This window comes from Barbatula barbatula (assembly GCF_947034865.1).
Source record: "Barbatula barbatula genome assembly, chromosome: 3".
Taxonomy (NCBI): Eukaryota; Metazoa; Chordata; class Actinopteri; order Cypriniformes; family Nemacheilidae; genus Barbatula; species Barbatula barbatula.
The window spans coordinates 22,240,310-22,265,275 of NC_136764.1; the positions used below are offsets into that span (position 1 = coordinate 22,240,310).

Sequence of the window (24,966 nt, forward strand, 5' to 3'; positions counted from 1 at the left end):
AGCAGCAAATACACAACAGTAAACAAAATGCAGAGAATATTAAAGCATTTGTATCCGTCACTCTGTTTACTGTTTGCTATATGTCTCCAACCTTTTAATCAGATTAGTGATATTTTATTAACCATAACGTTTTTATCTACGTTAAGTAGTAGCATTATTAGTCATTTTGTAAACATATGTGATCCTGTGAAAACCCAGGCTAACATCTCATAATCGAAATTGATTAATATAACAAGCATCAAATATTAAGATTTTGATATTATTCAGTCAGTATTGAGAATATTGTTATATTCTCACAGAATATTCCACTGGATTACTTGCTGGATTTTCACAAGCAGGTTCACATTTTGTAATGAACAACGTTTTAATTGGAAAACAATTTAAAAATATAAGGTATAAAAGTGAAAAGGTGACAACAGCATGGAAAGGCTAATTTAGTCAGTAACTCTGTTTTCTGTTCATGATTTTTATTGTTGTATAGCGTTTTAATTGTTATATTACATTTGCTGTTTGCATGTTGTCAGTAGTTTTTTTTTTATTTAAAAATCAGACCTCTATTAAGGGGGCATTCCCCTAAAACCCCAGCCTATACATATATCAAAATATAAATAAATGGCTTGATAAAAGATCATATCTTTTATACAGTATATCCAACTCGGATACATTTATTAAATAAAATCAGATCTCCTTCTAAGAACATAAACATGACAATCTATCACAATCCACTGTAGTTTTGTCGTGCGCTTATCATTACAAATACTAACCAGGGTGAACACCAAAGCACCAAATCCCGCATAAGCAGTGTGCAGCCAAGGTATCTGGAAAGGCGGCAGATTTTTGAGTTAGTCAGAGCATGACACAGCTTTAAAGTAATGATCCCAAGTCCACATAAATAATATCTATTCGAGGTTTGCATGTAGCTTACATATCCGAACGGAGCTGTGAAGAAAAGCAGAAGGCCAGTTATCATTAGCACCATCATGAGGGAGAAGAGTAATCCATGACAGGTGGTGAAGTCGACCTAGATGACAGAACACAAGGCTAGAGTAAACAGACTACAGATGTCTCATTTGGAAGAAGCAGTTTATTAACTACGAAGTGAGCTCACCCTGGACTGAAAACAGAAGAGCGTAATAGCCAGACACACCAGGGCTGTGATGCCCACACATCATCCCACTTTGGTATTATGATAGCTGAAAATAGAAAGTGTGAGTTATAGATTGATGTAAGGACTTAAAGGGATCGTTCAAACTAAAATTCTGTCATTGTTTACTAATCCTCATGATTTCAAATCTGTATGACTTCTGCAGAACATAAAAGACGATATTTAGAAGAATGATGGTAACCGGACAATGGCCATAACCATCTCTCAACGTTGTGTCGAACCGACAGATGGGGGTTTGACTTGAGAACCTATCATCTTCTGACTATTTCGAAAAGGCCAATGAAGTTGGCGAATGAAATTTGCATGCCGGACTCCGCCCCATGATATCCGGGTATAAAAGGGAGACGGTGTGCTGCATTCATTCACCTTTTGTTCTTCGGAGCCTTCGCATCTGATGACAATCCTTCTAAAAGAGCTGATTTCTCGACGTGGTGCAGCGGACTGTCCCTCATCAGTGACTTCCACTGGCGTGATTCCTTGGAGCTCCCTCCCCCGGGAGGTTGAGCTCGGGATGAAACAGACGTCGAAAAGTCGGCCATGCGCTCTCGGGCTGCTGCGAGCATTCGGAGGCGATTTCTCTTCCCTCGATGGGGGTGTAGCTAGGGGGTACGTCGACGTACCCCGGGTGGCGTGTGCCGTCGCGGTGCACTTGTGCTGCAGACGCCGCCCACCTGGGGGGGCGATCTAGCCTCCCGTCCGCGGCTTGTGGGTTCTCGGCACCCCGGTGTCGGGAGCTTGCAGTGCCGCGGACCAGGCTGCCCCCGCTCTTCACACCATGGCCGTCCTGCAGGTCCGTCAGTGAAAGAGTTACACGAGGGAAGACCGACCCAAAGGTAATGCAGAAACTGCGCCACCACCGACCTCGCCCTCCGGGGCAACGAAGATGGTGGCATCTTCTTTATTAGCAAAAAACCCATCAAACCCAAATAAAATGTTATTATTCAAGCAGCAAGGCCAACACACCTGATGATATCTGCCAATCTTGACATGGGAGTTTTTTCTAATCATACCATCCGAAGGCAGGAGCTGAAAGAAGATCATTCCATAAATTATGAAAATGTAAACAAAGTCAAAACACCTAAGTTTAACATGAACGACACTTGGCTCTTGAAGTTTTCTAGTTCACGTTTTATGTAGAGTGCATTACCTCTCCCGTTAGAAGCTTGAGCAAAGTAGACTTTCCAGCCCCATTGGGCCCCACAAGGGCCACCCGTGTATCCAAGTCAATTCCAAACTCCAGGTTCTTATAAATAAATGGCTATGAAAATAAAGGAGAAAATAAACAGCTGAAAGCAAACCAGTATGTTGAAGTCACCAGTTAAATAATGCACCCCAAAATACCTGGAATGATAAACTGGATAAGTGCATAAACATTAAAAAGCAAAATGGGTTGTGTTGATGGATCAGATAAACGCTTCGGTCTAGTTTTTGTCAATGCTCTATCTGTACTGAGAACAAACTGCTTGACGGAAGAGCTACAATTCGGCCTTTTGTTAACATCATGTCATCAGCAGCAACCCATAATAAACATTCTGTGTTCACAAACAGGCGTTGTGCTAAAAATTAAAACTGAAAACAAAAGTCATGAACATCTGACAATGTAAATTCAGCAAAGGATGCATCCAAATATGCATGAAAGAGGTACAGGAGTGGAAATGGTTCATACCGTATCTTCTGAATATCTGAAGCTGACATTCTGAACCATAATGACAGGGGGGGGGATCTTCCCACAGGGATGAAAATAAAATGACAGGGTCTGAAAGAAATACAATTAAGGCAAGGTTTGAGATTTTCTTTTTTTATATCTAGCATTGATTAATCTATTGCATTCTTCCTTACTTTGTCATTCACAACTGGAGGATTTTTATTGTGGTTTAAATGTGCTTTTACATTTAATATGCTTTATGATTTCATTATTGATCATTAACTGTGCATAATATGTGTGAGTTAACCAAAGGACTTATTTGGAGTGAACTTTCTGTACCAAAATAATATGTGTGTGTGAGTAAAGATCAGATTACGCAGAGCTCGTCAGAATTTGGTGAGGTATGGAGTTACGTGTGATGCTCCACAAATAGTCGGGACAAGCAGTGTGAGCTGGTTGGCTGAGGCAGAACAAAGGAGAGAAAGCGGATTGGACGTGTTCCCAGGAATTCACGGCCGAGAAAGGACATCAGCTTCTCGGACTAAGAAAAGATACCATAAATATTATAAATTACCATGTAAAAGTGTTTTTCGTGGTCGGTTCTTGTAAAGATATCAGTTCTCTTGTAAGACTGAGTCTGAGGCAACCCACCCAGCTGTACTTTGAATCTTCTGATCAATAAACTTCAAGATTTTACTTTGACTGGCCTCTCTCCAATTCTGAACACGCAGAACATTGAAGAAATGTTCATCAGATGGTGACCCTAGACGCGATTGGAGAAAAAGGCATTTAAAAAGAATTGTAAAACTCGGGGATTGACCAAAAATCGGGACGTGACATTTTTAAACTACAACACACTGTCGACAGAATAAGATAAGGTAAGCAGAGACCTGTTTAAACAAACTTCTGCAGATTGAATATTCCAAATTTATGTGTTGAGTTTGAAGTATATCCGTACCATTGATTACCAATTAGAAATTGGTGATATTTGTTGATCAGAATAAAATTATATTTTTTATATTATATTACGGGTAACCAGGCCCGCGTTACGATTTTTATATTATATTACGGGGTAACCAGGCCCGCGTTACGATTTTTATTTTATATTACGGGGTAACCAGGCCCGCGTCACGATAGTTAAGAAGAACTGTTGTTGTTAAATACTTTTGAAACGCCTATAAGTAACCAGGCTTATTGCACGCCAAAAGGCATTTTTAAAAACACTGTTGGCATGCGCGGAGTTTGCGGGGGGGCAGGGGGAGCATTGCCCCCCCTGGCGGCTGAAATGGGTAATTGCATTTTTTCAACAAAAAAAATAATTGCATTCTTTAAAAAAATTATATATTATAAATATCTTAAATAAAACAAAACAACTAAATGGTGGCAGGTAATACATCTGATTTCATATACTCCTTTGGTAAAAAAAATTCAGGGCTCTGGGTCATGTGACAAGTAACGTAAATCCAGCGATTCTCAGCTAGCTATGGACAAAAATATGGACATAAGGAGATTTTTAAAACGTCGAGCTCCAAATGACACAGATATTCAGTCTTCTGGATCTAACAAAGATACAACACAAACAACAGTAACCGATGATGACGACAGGCAAACAGACACCGCTGTGAACTTGGAGGATACACCGAGCAGCTCTGGATCAGCAGCAACCGCTAGCAGTCTGTAAATTTGATTTCTCTGCCAAATAACTGCTTTAAACTCAACACACTGCTTTCAATATGCTGTCTTTTGAGGGATGGGGACGGGGGTCCCACTGATATAAAAATTAAAAGTGGGGAGTATTGTGTGACTGTCAGTTGAAAATGTTCCGTCTTGTCACACTTATAAGAGAAAGGCAATTTTGTATCTATGCATACTGTAGCCTCTCACATGGCGTCTTTTTTATTTTTTCCCCTTGTCTCAAAATGTTTTAAATGTTTCATGAAGTACAACAAAATGCGAAATATAACTTATTTTTTAATCGCTCTCATTGCCACAATGTGTTTTGAAAAAAGGAAAGAAAAACTTTAAAAATCTTTTCGTTTTGGTTGAAGATAATATTTTAACAAAAGTGGTCCGCATTTTATTGCGTTGATCCTTATTGTGTCCGAAGATGCGATGCAAAGTCAAGTGGCTTACCTGTTTACTAATAGAATGATTGTATTGTTGTACTGTTTTTTCTTCTTCTTTGGGTTAAAAATAAATATATGTGTTTATTTAGCATGTTTGTTGTGTCCATATGTGTTAGTGCTGTGTTCCCCAATTGATAGCCCAGGTCCCAGCTGCTACATGATTTATTTTTTTTGCCCCCCCTGGCTCGAATGTCAAACTCCGCCTATGACTGTTGGTATAAAGTCCACGGCATGATAAAATGAGATAATTGTGAAATCCTTTGAAACACCTTTGAAAACGCTAAAGATACGCTAAAAGCCGATTAAACTGTGTATATTAATTGTGTATTGTATACTGTAATATTATTGTGTAAAATGTCTGAATTTGAGAGGAAGTGTGTGATTTATGGGTGTTCTCCGGTAGCTATGCAGTGGGAAAAAATAGTTGATATGCTAATGGCTCAGTCGGAGCCGAAAAATCATAAAAAGGAAAGAAAGATTTGGGAAAGTAAATGGAGTCAGATATGTATGGAAAATGTATGGAAAGAATCAGATAATGTATTGATTAAGATCACACCAAAAATCAGGGAAATGGAGGAAAAAGCGCATGCAAGTTTAAACAAAGATGTAGAAGGAGGAAAAGATGTGAAGTGGTTAGAGAAAAATAAGCATAAAAAGGAGGAAGAGAAACTGAGAGAAGAATTACGTTTGTGGACACGCATTGCGCTGACTGCAATTGCTTTGAGTTCCCCTAAAAAGAGCACAGAACATGTGCAGTCGGAGAAGTCAGAGAAAGAACTGATGAGAGAGTCAGGAAGTGCAGGGGCCAGCATCTCGTGTCATACTGAGACCGCCCCTTTGTATCCTGATTTGAATAAGCTGTTGCCACCGCCCTATGTACCAGCATCACAGCAAGTGCAATTGAATGTGAAAGATTCCAGGGTTGAGGTAGACATGCCAGATCTAGATGTTTTAAAAGATCAAATAAACGTGTTGATAGCACAATTGGAAATAATGGGAAATAGACAAGAAACGTTACAAAGAAAGGATAGTATAACAAGCGAAAGAGCATGAGTAGTACACAATGAGGAGAAAGACAAAGACATGAAGGGACAGGGAGCATGTTACAACAGTGAGGATGGAGGGCCACTGCAGGTATGTAGGGACGTAGTTATTAAAGGAACTATGATGTCTACCCCAGTGTCACAGGGTACTAGGAGTCGTACCACAGCCTGTCAATACACTCCAGTCTGTCAATTCACTCCCCCTCAAGAGAGACAATGGGACATTCTGTGTCGGCCAGGCAGTGAGTATGATGAAAGAAATGTAAATGTGCCAAACGCCCAACTAATGTCAGGAGGGGCAACTAATATGCCTCTGATACAGGGCAACCGAGGGGTACCAAAGTACCAGCCCTGGAGCCATAGTGACATGACAGCTGTGCTGGCAAAATTGCCCCCCATTACATCTGGTGGAGGCAGATGGCTTACAAAGTTGATGGCATTGTGACACGGCACCACCTTGGCGGTGGGAGACATAAGATGCCTTTTGGGCCAAATTTTTACAGTTTTTCAGATGGCAGAGTTTGAGAAGGATGCAAACCTTGAAGACGAACCCAATGACGCACGGTATACCACTGTCAGTACAGCGATCGCCAGGGCCCTCAGAGAAAAAATTCCAACACCCCCAACCGTATACCAAAACATTAAGTTCCGCATTAAGCCTGGTGAGACTGGAGCAAGTTATTATTTCAGATGCGCAGCTGAATGGGAGCAGATGGTAGAAGAAAACAGTCTAAGTAATCCAATTACGCGTGATATATTTAGAACTGCTGTAATGACAGGGGCCCCCAACAGTGTCAAGCAGGCAATGGAATGTAGACCTGACACTCCAGTTGCCAGCAACGAAATGTGGGAGAGACATCTGGTGTTCCATATTGATAGATCAGTCGATAAACAGGATAAAGAACAGGAGGAATTAGAAAAGACAAAGCAACACTTGTTAAAACTACAATTAGAAATGGCTAAGGCAGACAATAAAAAACCAAAACAAATGCCACAACGTCCTGTGAGCAGCCCGGGGTAAAGACCCCACCTTTTCCCATAGTCACACCTGAAACTTTTGGCTATGCTCAGGGAGGACATGTGCCTAATTTCCAATTAATAAAACCATGGGGAGGGTATAGGCCACGGGGCAATAGCGGATGGGCTAGGGGGAAGCCGAATGGGGGAGGGGTGCACCCAAGGGGTGCATGTTATCAGTGTGGGGGGACTGATCATTGGAGGAGAGATTGTCCCATGGCAGGGGACAGCCAGTATATGGGACCACCTGCGGGGGGATGGGATCCTCATAGAGGTGGGTCCAGTGTTCGTGACAGAGGACCACAAACTCCAAAATACCCGGAGCAACAACACCCACCTCCCCACTCGATTCAGGCGCACATGCACCCTACATGTGGCCAGGGGGTAGGCGCGGGAGATTGTTGAAGAGGCCAACAGAGAACAATCATGCAAGGTTTGGCTGAGCCTTACATGATTTTAGTGGTTAACAACAGGCCACTAACAGCTTTGGTAGATACCGGAGCAACATACTCAACAGTAACGAGGGGCACAATCACTGACAAAGACCTAAGTGATAAGACTGTTGGAGTTATGGGATTCTCTGGAGGGTTAGAACATTGGCATCTTACTGTTCCTCTTACCACGAAAGTGGCAAATCAGTCCCTGTCACACTCATTTCTGTACTCCACAAAAGCACCTGTTCCCTTATTGGGCAGAGATTTGTTGATTAAATTGGGTGCAAATATTTTATGCTCACCAGAGGGTGTAATAGTCACGTTCCTGGATGGCGCTAAAGTCGACTGTTCACAGGCACACAGTAGAGAGGGCCACAAGCAGGTTTTGTTGGGAGGACCCTTGCAGGAAATGGCAGACACATATTGGGTGGAACTAGATGATTCTCAATCAGGGGCCAGGGCACTGAATAAGAATCAGTGGCCCTGGATCAAAGACTTAGCTGTTTATTTGCCTCCCATCGACCCCCTGCATTGTACACTATTTTATGACCGAAATGACACTGTCACATATCAGGAAATGTTCCATGACATTGAGGGCCAAATGTGGACACTCACAGGGGATGGCCTATATGTAGGACAAGAGGGTGTAGTAGTTCCCATTACACTGACACCAGAACAACAGATATGGTATGAAATGGCAGACACAGCTGAACCTCACATTTCTATGGCACTGCATCCAGGCCATGAAGCTCGAGAGTTAGGAGCTATGACAACGAGGTTGTGCTTGGTGACCGATTGGGAGCCCTCTGGCATTGTTGGGGTTTTGCATTCGCATATGACAGATTCATATTGGGTACCACAAAAAACGGCTGACAGGGGCCAATTGACTCATCTCGAAATTACAAGAAGCCATGGTCGCGACCTAACAGATGGTCCCGGAGCTGAGCATTTAATTAACAGCCAGCCGCACGACCTCTGGTCACAAGGTCCAATGGATGTTGGCCTCTGTAACATTGAGCCAGTCACATTTCAGTTAAAATCGACAGAACCAGTTTGGGTCCCACAATATCCTAACAAAAGGGAGGCAGAGGAAGGCATTGCGCCCACTGTTTAAGGTTTAGTGGAGAAAGGTGTCATTATTCCATGGCGATCGCCATGGAACACCCCAATCTTTCCTGTCAAGAAACCAGGCACAAACAAATATAGATTAGTCCATGATCTGCGTCGAGTAAACAGCCTGGTGGCAACACCAAGAATGGCCGTACCAAACCCATATACTGCCATCTCAAATTTGACCCCAGCTCACCAATGGTTCACATGCATTGATTTGGCCAACGCTTTTTTCTGTATACCAATCTCAGAAGAATGTAAATCGTGCCTTACTTTCACTTACCAAAAATGATAATATTCTTATAACAGACTTCCACAGGGCTTTATTTTATCGCCAGGGATATTCAATCAGGTCCTGAAAGATCAGCTGATAAATTGTGTGTTACCTGTAGATTGTGTTCTAATAATGTATGTTGATGATCTTTTGCTGGCAGCTGTAACCAACGAAGATTGCTTAAAAGCAACGGGCGCCATTCTGAGACAGCTGCATGCGTCTGGGTTCAAGGTTAGTAAAGGCCATCTGTTACTTTCATGGGCCGTTTATTCACAGGCCAAGGCACAACATTGTCTGATCGCCAACGTGATGGCATTTTGTCACACCCAAAGCCACACAATGTGAAGGACATGCTTTCCTTTCTGGGACTGACAGGTTTCAGCAGAAACTATATCCCTATGTATGTAGCGGTCACTAAGCCATTACGAGACATGGTCAAGGAACAAGGCATGCGAAATGTACAGGCAAAGTTAACATGGACCCCTGAAGAAGAAACTGCGTTCATTAAATTGAAAGGGGAGCTGTCACATGCAGCATATCTGCATAGCCCTGATTACAGCAAGGCATTTTTCCTGGACGTTTCTGAAACAGGGAATAGCGCACATAAAGTACTTTTCCAGAAGCAGTCTAGTGCTAGACGTGTGCTCATGTATGTAAGTGTCCTAATGGACGCCATTGAACAACGCCAGCCGGCTTGTGCCAGGTTCGTTGCAGGATTGGCAAAGATCATTGAAAAGACATCACACATTGTGATGGGTCATCAGTGAACGGTCCTGACTCTGTCATGTCGTTTGTCAACCCTGAATCTTTTACATTTTCACCAATGAGGCAGAGAAAACTGTCCAAATGTCTAATGGCGCCAAACATAACATATAAACACGACGGCATTAACATGGCAGATTTGTTCACCAAAGGGGAACCACATGACTGTGCACCAATCACTGACCTGGCATCTCGTGTTCACCAGGACTTAACTGCAACCCCTATCCCTGAAGCCTCGGACGTGATTACACTATTCACGGACTGGTGCTGTTTCAGAGCTCATGACGGCTCTTTGTTCTCGGCTTACTCTGTTGTGCAGCAAACAGACTTAGGTTACACCACTAGGGAAGCAGAAAAAATAGAAGGCAAGCAGTCACACAAGCACTAAAACTTGCAGGCTCTGGTAAAGTCAAAATTTACAGTGACTCAGCTTATGTCGTGGGTGCTGTCCATGTCAAACTCGCAGTTTGGCAAAGAAGTGGGTTCGTCACTACGTCTGGTAGGCCTATAGCACATGACGCAGAAGCACGTGCACTGTTGGATGCATTGAAAATCCCAGCAGCTGTTGCTCTCATAAAATGTCAGGGCCATTGTAAAAGAGACAGTGCGGTAGCACGGGGAAATGAGGCTGCTGACTTGGCTGCCAAAACAGCTGCAGGCTATCAGGTGGCCATGATGGTACAGACTGACTGTTCATATGTGAAATTGTTACCATCTTTCAGCAGAGAAACACTTGTGGCCGAACATGGCAAATGCACACCAGAAGAACTGTCAACGTGGACAGAGTATGGGGCCCTGTGTGCACCAGATGGTCTGTGGCAGGCCCCAGATGGCACCCAGCATTGCCCATGAGCCTGTTATGCTCTGTCATGCTCCAAGCACACACTGTGTCGCACGTGAGTTCAAAACAGATGATGAAAACATTGCAATATTGGTGGCATCCTTTTTTGACAGCTATGGTGTCCAATTTTGTACTTTCATGCAACATTTGTCAAAAACATAACATTAAAACAGTTGAAGGGCACATTTTTGCCATTGCGAGGCCCAGGAGAGGAAATCGTGATTGACTTTACAGACATGGTAGATAGGGTGCAAGGGAAACAGTATTTGTTGGTGATAGTTGACCAATTCACAGGTTGGCCTGAGGCTTTTCCTTGTGGAAAAGAAGACAGTACTGCAGTCATTAAGTGTCTCATAAATCATTACATCCCAAATTACGGTTTTCCCAGGCATATCCGTTCAGATAACGGATCGCATTTCAAAAATGAGCATTTAAAAATCGTAGAGAAATCGCTGGGCCTAACGCATGCGTTTGGGGCCGTCTATCATCCTGAATCGCAAGGTAAGGTCGAACGGATGAACCTAACGCTGAAACTTAAATTGGCTAAAATCTGTGCACAGACCAAATTATCATGGCTATCAGCTCTTCCGTTGGCTCTAATGTCTGTACGTTCCTCTGTCAACAGGATTACTGGCTTTACACCTTTTGAATTGCTTACAGGTAGATCTTTTCCAGGACCGTCGACGCTGCAGCCGGACACCTGTGTACCACTTTCACATTGTGTATATTTTGACAAACTGACTGCTATGATTCAACATTTCTCTCAGCAGACTCCCTCTGACATTGCTGAAGAACCTGTCGAGCCCCGTTCACAGTGGGTTCGCCTGAAGAAGTTTCGAAGGAAGTGGAATGAGCCACGCTGGACGGAGCCTCTGAATGTGACGGCAAGGACGTCACATTGTGTCCGACTATCTGGCAAGGGCGACACCTGGTATCACTTGTCTTCTTGTGTTAACTGTGATCCACCAACAGGTCACTGTCAGAGACTGCTGTGGACCTGAGGGCTCAGGTCCAAGAGAGGGAGGGTATCTCTGGAGCAGAAAGTGGAGCAGAAAGTGGGACACAAGCATCAACAACAGTGGCATTAAAAATCTAGTTAAAAAAAGGATGTGGTTTGGACAAATTAGATTTTCAAAAAGTCAAGAATATATTGCGACAGGTGTTCACAGGAGTACAGATAAGTGATAACCATACACTCATTATAATCAAGGGTTATCAACATTTTCGTATTTATTTTTATCATAATCTCTATATCTTAATTTTCTTTCTAATTCTTTATTTTTCATATTCATTATTGCTATTGTGATTTGCATACTGCCATATTCATTAACGTATAACCATTTATTCCTTACAATTAGGTAAATTTTGTGTGATTTTAACTTAATCGCCAATTCCCATTAAGTATACTGTGTGTTTAACGATTTAAATTTAAGTGTGTTTATTGTTCCTTTAAAGTCCAAGAGAGGGTAACGAGATGAAGCTGTGGGAAAACTGTAAGCAGTTGGGGATTCTATTAATCTTAGGAGTTGTAGTAGGAATAATTTTTAGCCTAACTGAGGGTCAGGAAAGCAACAACACCATATCGAAACCGAGACACAAAAGAGCCATAGCCGATACGAGGTTACCATGTGAACAACTTGTAATTAACTATGTTTGGGGTAAGACCACATCATTTACTTTCGACCTATGCGCTGTCATTAATTGCGGGGGGAAAATAGCTCATGGAGGGGGTACGAGGTATATGTATGTACGGACGGGAATATGGACAGTGTTTGTAAGGCGTACCAGTCTAGGCAAACCCATAGGGGTGAATGGTGTCCGTCATGGAATAAGGTAATAGCATATACCGGTGGTTGGACCCCGAAAGAACCCAGCCTTTGGACCCGTACCTCGGCAAAATTTGATTTTAAAATGCAAAGAGATTACAGTACAAGCCAAAATCCACTCACCCTTTCAATATCCACCAGAACATGATCAGCCAATTATACAGGGGAGTTTTTCCTTATAATGGGGGGTGCACATGCAAGGAACAGATAAAAAAGCAGTAATAAAATTTGTTGTGGACAGTTCACCTGAGGAGAAAAGAAATGGGACAGTAGCTGAGCCATTATCGGTAGAACAAAAGAATGGGGTAGTAGAGATAGATTACACCATGTTAAAACCAGAAGATATGATAGAAAGAGCCACAGGATATGGGGAAAATAATTTGTGGCTGGAATGGATAATTACCACAGCCAGAGAACAGAGCTTAGATGATTGTGTAGGATGTGTTAATGCAAGACCCCATTTATATATTGAACCAGCCCCGTTGTACCAAAACGATACGTGGGGTTATGAGTGTATGTTGGCATTGACACGGATGGCCAGTCCAGCAAATTGTACCACACTAGCAGCAATATTTCCACCAATAACCAATCTTTCACGGGCAGGTCCGTTTACACCAAAGCAAGCAAATTATACTTGCTATGATATTGAACGTCAATCACCAACTAGCAACCTGGGGGAGATAAACAAGGAGTGGTGTGATCAGATAATAGTAGATAATGGAACTAAAATAGGTATGTGGGGTAGGGCAGGTTTGTATTATTATTGTGGAGATCGAAGATTGTTTACTTGGATACCTGAGTAAATAGTCCCACGTATATCGTTGCGATAGGAATTCCACGAGGTGTACCAGATGAATATAAGATAGCGAACCAAGTGGCAGCAGGTTTTGAGAATATACCAATAATAGCTGCTATTTTTCCAGTCACCCCGAACAAGAATGTAGATAGGATTAATTATGTGCATTATAATGTGATGAGATTAGCAAATATGACAAGAGATGCCGTAGATGGTTTAGCGGAGCAACTTGCACCAACCTCATTGATGGCCATCCAGAACCGTATGGCTCTGGACATGTTATTGGCAGAAAAGGGAGGAGTATGTGTAATGCTGGTGATCTTTGTTGTACGTACATTCCCAATAATACTGCCCCAGACGGATCAGTAACGAGGTCATTGGAAGAATTGAAAACTTTGTCTATCGAAATGAAGGAACATTCAGGAGTGAATAATCCTATTGGAGATTGGCTTGACAAGGCACTAGGCAAATGGAAATCAGTAAAATGTCGATTGTGGTATCAATAGTGTCATGATTCCGCTATCATGTCATGTTTATTCTTTGTCTTGCGGCGGAGTCATGGCATGGCCTTGGGTTTTGTGTGAGAAAGCCATGTGCTTTCTCGTGTCTCATCAGTGTTCCTGCCCTTTTGTCTCGTTAACCTTCCCTGAGTGTTTCAGTACCCGCACCTGACCCTTGTTAATTATCCTCTGTCTGTCTCCCTTTAAAGCATCCTCGTGTTCATTGTCCTGTGCTCGTTCATTGTATTTTGTACCCAGTCTGTAAGTTGGATGTCAATACTACTGTGCCTTCGTCTAATTCTTGTTACCTCGTGTTTAGTGAGTCTAGTTGTGTTGAGTTTGTCCTAGTGTTTATTTACCTCAGTCTAGTTAGTCCATGTCCTAGTGTCATTATTATTTATCCTGTCTTGTTTTACCCCCTCGTGGGTTTTTGTTTTGTTCTTGTTATTTATAATTAAACGTTTTTGTTAACCCCTTCATCCCCGTGTCTGCCTGCAATTGGGTTCTTCCCTTACCTGTTCATGACAAATAGCTGTATTTGTAGGTATTTTGGTCTCATGTGGATGCTGTTGTATTCCCTGTATCAGATCACTATGTAACCGATTAATATTAGCGGCAATAGAAAAAACAGATCTAACCCCTCCAAAATATACCATGCCTCTATTGTCTGGCGACCACTTCCTAGATGAGGAAGATAACGATGATTGTGATGATGTATGACCACTTTCAGTGGTCAAGAGAGGGACTGGAGGATTTTTATTGTGATTTTTATTGTGGTTTAAACATGCTTTTACATTTAATATGCTTTATGATTTCATTATTGATCATTAACTGTGCATAATATGTGTGAGTTAACCAAAGGACTTATTTGAAGTAAACTTTCTGTACCAAAATAACATGTGTGTGTGTGTAAAGATCAGATTACGCAGAGCTCGTCAGAATTTGGTGAGGTATGGAGTTACGTGTGATGCTCCACAAATAGTCGGGACAAGCAGTGTGAGCTGGTTGGCTGAGGCAGAACAAAGGAGAGAAAGCGGATTGGACGTGTTCCCAGGAATTCACGGCCGAGAAAGGACATCATCTTCTCGGACTAAGAAAAGATACCATAAATATTATAAATTACCATGTAAAAGTGTTTTTCGTGGTCGGTTCTTGTAAAGATTTCAGTTCTCTTGTAAGACTGAGTCTGAGGCAACCCACCCAGCTGTACTTTGAATCTTCTGATCAATAAACTTCAAGATTTTATTTTGACTGGCCTCTCTCCAATTCTGAACACGCAGAACATTGAAGAAATGTTCATCACAACACGCTCAGTCAGACCTGAGGCGACCATTTTCTGTAGAGTATTTGCTTTGCTCTTGGCCTGTCTGGCTAGCTTAGCAGAGCCATGACCAAACCGAGCAATGTAGTTCTGAGGATGAACAAGCCAAGGTTAAATGACCACACGATGTCACTTGGTGAGAAATTTGGACAATGCACATAAGAATATTGTGTAATGCTTAGAAAAGACTTGCCTTCATATGCGTGATCTGGTCCTGCTCCCAATTAAACCGTTTCATCTGGTTCTCTTCTAGTTCTTCTCTAGTCTTCACATATTGGTCATAATTACCCTTCATAAGAAAACAAGATTTACAAAATTAAAACTAGGGAGGCTCCGATTTTTATATCGGTATCCGTGAATTTTAGTGAATAAAATTCTAGATCGGTATTGGTGACAATTGGCCCGATCTGATATCAAATTTTTGCTAGGCGATGTTAATGTTTACGGAGATTCTAGCTCGTAAAACTCTTTCGCGCAGCAATGCTACGCTGTGTGTGACATTACACGCTAGCAACGGGCTCTGTATGCAGGTGAACAAGCTAACATATGCAGCGAACAGCATGGAGCCAGCAACAACATCTGCAATTTAGAGGTATTTTACAACAGCTATGCCAACAAGTTCCACTGTTTTTTGCAATATATGTTGAGTAAATGTTCCGAGGGGTGGTGATAAAACTTAATTATACTATATATTTAACTGAGATTTCATCCCAAAGATCACGTTATAAACTAAACCGTTAAAAAGAGATTTTGTTTCAATTTATTTCAGGGATGTGCAAGACTAGTCGTTTAAATGGTACAGCTCCTAGTACACACTGAAATCAACAATCGATTACATGAAATAAATTACACAAAATGTTATAATTCAAATGACATTCATTTTAATGTTTTGTTTTAAAAGATTTTAAACATACTAAAACACTGTTTGAACAAATACAATTATAAAAACAATTAATAATGCTGAGGAATTAAATATTTTAATTTTATGCCAGATCTAGCATGTGTTTCCTTTGTGCCAATTGCAGCGTGCTCAGAAATGACCTCTTGAAAGACAAGTTGTGGGATGTTTTGAATGAGGAAAATGTTAGGTTTTACGCAAACGGTCACATCAAAGTGGTATATTAATAATTATAATAATTCACTGGAGCAATGCTTAACTATACAGCATTGGTTTCTTATTGCCGCAATGTGGAAAATACAGACGGAAGTGCAGAAGGCAGCTATAAAATGCAAAGGTAGATAATGATCTAAAGCTACATACAGTAATTTTAACAATTACTTCATCTTGACGCTGAAATTTCTTTGATTATAATGTTCATCACAAAAAAACGCTTTGATAACCGTGATCGCTTGGCATGTTATCTGTGTGTCCTTGCAGAGCTGGCGCAGATTCTTCAGATGGATTTATGGTTTACAAATATTGAACAGACTTTCCCAAGAGCGTAATGCATGCATTTCCTCAACAAAAACATGTGAAATAATAGTAACATCATAATCACAGGAGTGTTCATCCTGTGTAGGTTCTATAAATAGCTAATGTGGGCAGTCTGCTTTATTAGCGGCTTGTTTATTCGCTCTACGCAAGATCAAATGCATTCTTCAGTAGCCTACTCGTTCTGTAATACTTTGTCCATTGCTTTCTATTTCGCTTTTCCAAACGCTATTCATGCTTCCACACATTGCTTTGTAAATAAAACAACATGCATGATGAATGCTTATCTTGTTTGTTGATAGGTTATAATTATAACTTATTGCTTTTTTAAATTGTCGCAATTTAAGAACTTTTTTCTTTCAACATCATTTAATTAAACAAATAACGTGTTATTTATTTTACAAGGTTAGGAAATTATTCACCAAGTAAACGTTACGCTGTTTTACCACAGTATCGGATCGGTACTTTGTATCAGCCAATACTAAATCTCAGGTAGCGGAAGCAAAAATGGTGGATCGGAACATCCCGAAATAAAACTCAAATTTGTGGCGAAAGATAACATCAAAAAGCACAGCGTAACTGTAAAAGTTTTGGTGTCCATACCGTGTAATATTTCAGCTTGCATTGGTGCAGATTAATAATGTTGGTACAAACGCCGTTGAGGAAGTCCTGAGAGTGGTATATCAAAACCAAAATTCTTTTGAACCTAAGAAAATGAAAAGAAACAGCAGAAAGCGACCGGCACATTAAAGTCACTTTAGTAAAACACTGCATTCCAAAATACCTGGAATGATAAACTGAGTAAGTGCATAAACATTTAAAAAGCAAAATCGGTTGTGTTGATGGATCAGCTAAACGCTTCGGTCTAGTTTTTGTCAATGCTCTATCCGTACTGAGACAAAAGAGCTACAATTCGGCCTTTTGTTTACATCATGTCATCAACAGCAACCCACAATAAACATTCGGTGTTCACAAACAGGCGTTGTGCTAAAAATAAAACTTACTCTCGGAGTTCCTCTTCAAGCCACACACAAGCATCCAAGTCCAGGTGGTTAGTTGGCTCATTCAATAGCAACATGAACGGTTTGAGAAACAGTGCACTGATAGACAAACAAAAACAAGTGATGAAACGCAAACCTCTTCATTAACAAACACAAAAAATACACAGACACAAAGTTCTAAGAGCGATCAGAAAAACGCTTCGGACAGTTTTTGTCATTGCACAGTTAGCACAAGGCAACTGTGCTTCATTCGGCCTTTTGTTACATCATCTCCCTGAATCTAAAAAAAAATGCTACGTTTCTGTTTACCGAGCGAGAGCGACGCGCATCCTCCAGCCACCGCTGAAGTCTTTGAGTTTCTTATGCTGCATGGCGGTCGTGAAGCCCAAGCCGTTGAGGATCCGTGCGGCCCTCATCTGAGCTTTATCAGCATCCAGCTCCTCCAAACGCTCATACAGCTCCATCAGCTTCTCGCAATTGGCTAAAAAGAGAGTGAATGCAAACTTAGAAAAACGTACAGCTCATATATCATCACACTAATTAAAAATGTGTACGCTATTTGTGCCTTAGCCCAGAGATTCCTTAAACTGTACAGAATTAAGGAGCCTTTTCAAGCTAAGATGCTTCATGTACCACGCCTAGGAAAGGAAGCTGTTACAAAATCAGTTCCTATGAAAACGTGGAAAGTTTCAAGTAGACCTGACAATTACAATTCTATTATTTTTAGTACATGGAACATGTTGTTCATACAGGTAAACTATGAAATGTCATTGTAAAAAAATGACCGCATGCTTAAAAAGGTATTACAGAAAGAAATTGGCATCAACATAGCTGAAACTCACAATCTTTATGAGCAAGTCTCTCAGCCTCTCTCTCCAGCCTAATCCTCTCCTCGTCGACCTCCATCACACACTGCAGCGCAGTCTTTTCACTGGGTGCCATCTCACGGGTAAGGTGGTAAATATCAATGTGCTCTGGAATGGGCACCTCTCTGTGGCCAATCGCCGACAACAGCATTGATTTTCCTGCACAAAAATGAAAGTTTGTTGCAAGTCAGCATCAACCAATAGAAAACCCTGCCATGCAGCATTACCCTGCAACAACCATAAATCAAATCCTTAATACGGCCATCCAAAAGCACATTACCAGTTCCGTTGAGCCCGATAAGACCATAGCGACGACTAGAGTTGAGCTCCAAACTAGTGTCCGTGAGCAGCTCCTGTCCGTGAAATGTGAGAGACAAACGTCTCGGTTACGTATGTAACCTCTGTTCCCTGATGGAGGGAACGAGACGTTGTGTCGAACCGACAGATGGGGTTCGCCCCTGAGAACCTATCATCTTCTGACTATTTTGAAAAGGCCAATGAAATTGGCGAATTAAATTTGCATGCCGGGCTCCGCCCCCGGATATCCGGGTATAAAACGGGAGCCGGCGTGCTCATTCATTTAGTCATTTTTTCGCAGACGCTTTTATCCAAAGCGACTTACAGATGAGGAAACATTAGAAGCAATTATAACAACATAGGCAACAAAATACATAAGTGCATCAAACTAGTCCATTAAAGCCTAGCACAGTATAAAAAGCTAAGAATAGTGAGGTTAGTAAGGGTTTTTTTATTTTTATTTTTTTAAAAGAAGGAAAGAGAAGAGAATTAGGAAAACTCAATCAGTGACGTGTTGACGGAAGAGATGCGTTTTTAGGCGTTTTTTAAAGATGGCAACCGAGTCTGCTGACTCGGTTCATTCACCTTTTGTGCTGAGGAGCCTGAGAGCATCTCACGATCGCTGCAGCGGACGGCTAATGTTGTGGCATGAGGGACATAACGTCTCGTTCCCTCCATCAGGGAACAGAGGTTACATACGTAACCGAGACGTTCCCTTTCTGTCGGTCTCTAGACTTTGTGTCGAACCGACAGATGGGGTTCCTATTGAAAACGCCACAGCACTAAGCCGGGTCACAATCTCTAGCGAAGCGACGTTGACCGGTCTGGGCGAGCCACGCGTGAGCGCTATCACGAAATTTGTAACCTTCCAGTGGGCAGGCAGGGGCTCCCAGAGCTTTTGGCAAAGATGAGTAGCCCCTGCCCTTGGCCACCACAGACGGAGGCCTTGTTCTCTAAACGAGAAGCCGTCCGGTACCGTAGGGCTACTGGGTAAGCGCTGTTCCCTCAATATGGACGTGCGCTACGGAGACCACTTCCCACCATAGGGGGGAATACAGTGGAGACACCAACATGGTCTCACCAAATGGGGAGAACTCATGGGAGGTATGTGCGGAATGCCGCAAGGTGGATGTCCACCTGGGGGAGGTCATGGGTTGCCACGCGGGGAACCATCTCATGACGACATCTCAGACGGAACCACCCTAGTGGGGGGTTGCTACGTGTGGGGCACTAGGTCCGGTTAGAGCTATATGTAATAACTCAGCTTGATACCCGGCCATAGGCGGCAGGGCTGCTCCGCCGAGTCCGCCGCCCTGAGTGCTTATTGATGGATGGACGGACTGCCTATTCTTCACCCTTGGGGAAAGAAGGGAGGCAGCCCATAGGGCACTGATCCACCTAAGAAGGGGAATGGCGCTATGCGCAGGCGTACGCCCTACGACTGCTGGTCTCACCTGTTGGCAAGACTCAAGCTGCCAAATCCCCACAGAGGTTGCAAGCATCTGCGAGGTATAGCGTAGCTCAACCCGCAACTCTACAGATGTCTGCCAGAGAGGCGCACTGAGCCGATGCCCACGAGGAGGCCACACCCCGAGCGGAGTGTACCGTCACTCAAACTTGGCACGGGCTAGGATCGGCACGCCGTAGTGACGGCGTGTGCGATCCAGCGCGACAACTCTCCTCGGAGACAGCACTCCCGTTGCTGACCTCCAAAACAGACAAGAGCTGCTCAGGGCCTTGAAGCCCTCCGTGTGGTTCGAGTAGAGGCGCAATGCGCTTACTGGACACGTAGTTCCGCTTGTCCCACGGCCAGCTGTGCGCTAGGGCCTCCGTGTCGAGGGGGGGGGGCCTCGACCAGGGAGTGCCCAGCAGTACTGGGTGTTGTTCAGGGAGGCAACAGGTCCACCTGTGCCCGCCCAAACCACACCCAAGCCGGCCCACAGTGGTGGAGTCGTCACTTCCCACGAGGTGTCAACTGACGAGAGAGCGCTTGGCTGTCTGGTTCAGGACACCCGGTGGGCATGTGACATGCAGGGGCTTTGCCACCTGCTGTCTCCACGGGAGGAGGCGTTTGGGCGAGTTGCGATGACTGCAGCGAGCGAATGCTACCCTAAGGTTTTACGCTACGCCGGTCGTGCTGTCCAGGCCAGTATGCTGGCTCTGCACGAGAGGCCGGAGCCTCATCAGTGCAAGCAGGACAGCTAGCAACTTGAAGGCAGTGATCTGCCAACGCAGGCGGGGGCCCATCCAGCGACCCGACACTGCGCACCCGTTGCACACCGCACCCGCACCCCATAGGGAGGCGTCTGTCGTTACCACGACCGGCCTCAAGACCTGCTCGGGGTTAGGATGCGACGGCATCAGGCGTAATGACGATACGCCTACTGCCAGTGCGCCACGCTCTCCAGGGAACTTAACTCTGTAGTCAGTGCTGTTGCGGTCCCATGTGCGTCAACCCGAGGGGGACAGGCCACCCCCGAGGACACCATGCCCAGGACCCTCTGAAACTGATTTCAGGGGCCAGCTGGCTGCTGCCTGAAAGTTCAAGCAGCTCAGCACTGACTGTGCGTGCTTGTGAGCCCGTCATTGAGACAGTGTTGAGTTCTCTACCAGGAAAAGGGGAGCTCTGCGCCAGGGAGAGCTGCTCTTTTTCCCGGCTGACCCGTTACTGACATGCCAGCCCCTCGACGGTGCCGAGGGAAACTGGACACGAGAGTATGCGGTCAGTTGTCATGAACCACTCCTGGCGTCTGACAGACACCAGGACGCGCTTCCTGAACGGCACCCTGCAAGGTGCTGCTCAAGGTATGCAGCGACCCCTGGTTTTGGGGATGATGAAGTGCGGCTGTAGACGCCACTGGACATCTCGGCCGAGGGAACGGTTCGATCGCCTTCGCCAGAGGGGTGGCAGCCCTGGCCTGGAGCACGGGAACATCCCTGCCTCTGCTGAGGTAAGAGGATGCCCGAAGTCCGGCGGAGGTCTGGCGAACTGGATCGAATGCCGAGACGGACCACACTCCCAGCCACCGTGATGGTTTGAAATGCTAACCAAGCACCCAGGGACCTCACGGGGGGGCTACGATTTGCTTCATCAACCCGCGGGGGTAGGTTCAATGACTAGCAGTGCTGGTCCCACCCGGGGGGAACAGCTCCGCCAAATCACCTGCCAGGCGATTGCGCAGCTCGACGCACCGTCGAAGCGAGAGTGCTGAGGGCTGCTTTATACTCGCCATTGCGTGCCGCCACGACGCAACGTCGAGTTGCCGAACACCATCTTTCAGAGGGTGAGAGCGGCTGAAGTGGGACCCAGAGAGAGACCTCTCCTTGTGAGAAGGCGGGCACTAGGCCCCCGATGGGGCCCAGAAGGTGTTGGGACGCGGCAGGGACCGCCCCAGTCCGACCGTCCAGCTACCAATGCTGGGTCGGGCCCGATGGTTCGATCTCTCTAAGTGGTCCTTCTCTCGACGTCTTCCTCCGGGGGGCCACCTGCGGGGGCACCAGAACCGGAGTCGATGCTGGAGAAGGCCGAGGCTGCTGGGGGCAGACCACGTGCGAGACCTCGACGGCCGAAAGGCGGCCGGGTCACAGCAGGCCGGTCTGTTTCTACACTGTCAAAAGGCTGCTGGAGCAGTCCTTGACAGCGCCACCAATCAGCCGACCTTGCGAGAGGGGAGTCGGGAAAGTGGCCTTTCTCGACATCGCCCATCTGCGCAAGATTGAGTCAGAGGCGTCTTTCCGGGCCACTGATGTGGACATCGTCCGACCCAGCCTGCGCTGCCACCGTGGTCCCCGGAGGGCCAGTCGGCGGCGGCACTACTTGGGTCGGTCTTACCCCGTGGGGCGCTCTTTAGCGCCCTGGCCTGCAGGATGGCCAGGGCGTAAGAGTGGTGGCAGCTTGGCCCACGGCACTGCCAGCCTCAACACCAGAGATGTCGAGACCTTACATGCCCTGGACGGTGAGTCTAGGTCAAGTTCCCCAGATGGCCGCCGTCTGCGGATACCCGCGACTGCATGCTCCACCCAGGATGCATTGACATAGTCCCTAGCCGCCTCCCCGCCCCGAAGGAAGAGAGGGCGATAGAGTCAGCTAGACGGAAGCGCGCCGAAGGGGGCGCTCCAGGTCTTACTGAACTCCTTATGCAGCTCGGTAAAACTTGGCACTAGAGCCGGGCACGGCTTGGAGTCGCGCCCGGGCCCAATGTGCGAAGTACCCAGCCGCGAGCGCCAGGGCTGCGGCGCACCGCAATCCGACACTCACGGCGGTCCCAGCGAGCATGGCTGACATCTTGACGTCTGCTCTCACCTGTGCTCGACCTCCCGAGGGAGGGAGCTTCAGGGAATCGCCAGAGTCTGATGTCAGCAGGTCGCGCTCCGATGTTGCAAGAGACACCTCATCTCCACGGCTCGAGTCCGAGCGCGTGGCTGAGGAATAAGATGGCTTAGGCCCATTCCTTGGGGAACTGCTAAACAAGCGAGACGGGGCGCGAGCGGTCCGCGAGCCGGCCAGCTGACGGATTAACGCTCACGATAATCCCCATATCGCCCTCGCTGCTCGCCGCCGCTGACGGCAGGGCCGTAGCCGCTGCGGTCACAGAACGGGAAGCAAACGAGGTGTTGGCTGGATCTTACAGAACACAGCCACCGTGAAGCAACGTCTGAATAGCCATCCGCCCGCAGTGACGCAACGTCTGAACGTCTCGCAGTGCGGGCAGGACGAATCCACGAGGCTGCCACTGTGGTTGGACCCCCGAACTGCACCCAAGAGATCAGCGGGCAATGCCACGCTGAGGAAATTGCTCTTTTAGAAAAATACCTCTGGAACTGCCAGGACGCCCAGGGGAATCTCCGCTGCACCGCGTCGTAGAATTCGGCAATTCGAAGAATGTCATCAGATGCGAAGGCTCCGAAGAACAAAAGGTGAATGAATGAGCACGCCGACTCCCCTTTTATACCCGGATGCAAATTTCATTCGCCAATTTCATTGGCCTTTTCAAAATAGTCAGAAGATGATAGGTTCTCAGGGGCGAACCCCATCTGTCGGTCCGACACAACGTCGAGAGACCAACAGAAAGGGAAATGTTGATGTGCACATCAGTGCTGTTCGGATGAGATGACAGCACACCGGTCACTGCCCTTGCCTCCACTTTCTTCAGCTCAAACTCATCCAACTCCCTTGTCAAACTGGCAACCCCTGTAAATAAGAAAAAGGAGAACTCGTGAGATAATTTCAAGTATCAAACAATAGATCAAGAGTGACCTGAATATCTTACCGTTGAAGTCGGCTGCTCCATTCTGCTGAACTTCAGGTTTTCCCCAAATCCTCGTCAACTTCATCTCCTTTCTTTGCGCCGGGCTTTTGTTGGCGGGCTTTGGCTGCTTCTTTCTTCTTTGCTGCCTTCTTTTTCGCTAGATCTGACGGCATTTCTGAACTGATCCCAGGAACACCACGCTTCCGAAAATCTAAAGCACAAACAGATTGGAGTTAGGCAGTTGGTTAGAATCACTCATTCACCTTATAGTTTACAGGACAGTTAGTTCAACGATCGTGTGTAATGTTACTTGCGTTTATTCACGTGCACAACTAAGTGCATGCCGTTTATGACTATTATTAAGTAGGTTTATGGGATGCGTTATGATCCATCCCACCACCCGTTGAACCCGCCCACAACCCTGACATGTGTGTGCTCCCCGCCTTTTCTCCTCTGTCTGAAGATGATGTTTCCAAGGTCATTGGTTCCAACCACCCTACCACCTGTCCACTGGATCCCATCCCCACCCATCTCCTCCAAGCCATCTCTCCAGCAGTTGTGCCTGTTCTGACCCACATCATCAACTCTTTGCTCACCACTGGGAAATTTCCCACTGCGTTCAAAGAGGTCTGTATCACACCGCTACTGAAGAAACCCACTCTCAACCTTACACTGCTAGAACACTACAGGCCGGTGTAGTGTGTGAAAATGCATATCTTCCGTTAAAATGTAGCTGACTGATTTCAACCTCTAATTCTTTTCTGTCTAAAAATTGTTTTTTACTTACCTCCCTATTCTTAGCTTTGTATACTGTGCTAGGCTTTAATGGACTGGATTTGATGCACTTATGCATTTTGTTGCCTATGTTGTTATAATTGCTTTCAATGTTTCCTCATCTGTAAGTCGCTTTGGATAAAAGCGTCTGCTAAATGACTCAAAGTAAATTTAATGAAATGTGTAATGTCATGTGTAATGTGTAGTGTGTGGCCTTGAAATTTTAGCATGTCTACGTAATCATGAATAAATGCTTCTTGAGACACACAGTGTTGATTCTTTGCATGCATCAAACGAATTGTTTCTGGCTATAAGCATCCATGCATCAGTTTGAGAGGGGTGGAAACGGGACACTTGGGTGAAACAAAACTGCCCCAAAAGTACCCCCACCCACTTTAAATACAGTTTTTTCTAAGTCAATTTGGTACATTTCTCAGTTCCGATTTGAAATTCTCAAAACTTCTTGTTCAATCCTTACATCCTTGTG

General features: G+C 45.0%; 1 protein-coding gene across 1 annotated transcript; it reads right to left on the reverse strand.

Moving 5' to 3' along the window:
* Nucleotides 1-1,616: 1,616 nt before the first annotated feature.
* Nucleotides 1,617-23,878, reverse strand: LOC306891594 (ATP-binding cassette sub-family F member 2-like; the record flags this gene model as incomplete). Its single annotated transcript, XM_079451961.1, is given in 14 exon segments — nt 1,617-1,949; nt 2,129-2,191; nt 2,313-2,423; nt 2,832-2,921; nt 14,816-14,950; nt 15,054-15,149; nt 16,896-16,998; nt 17,297-17,392; nt 17,603-17,774; nt 18,136-18,318; nt 18,440-18,540; nt 23,506-23,647; nt 23,727-23,769; nt 23,771-23,878. Coding segments are annotated over 14 exon segments (1,776 nt in total).
* Nucleotides 23,879-24,966: the final 1,088 nt, after the last annotated feature.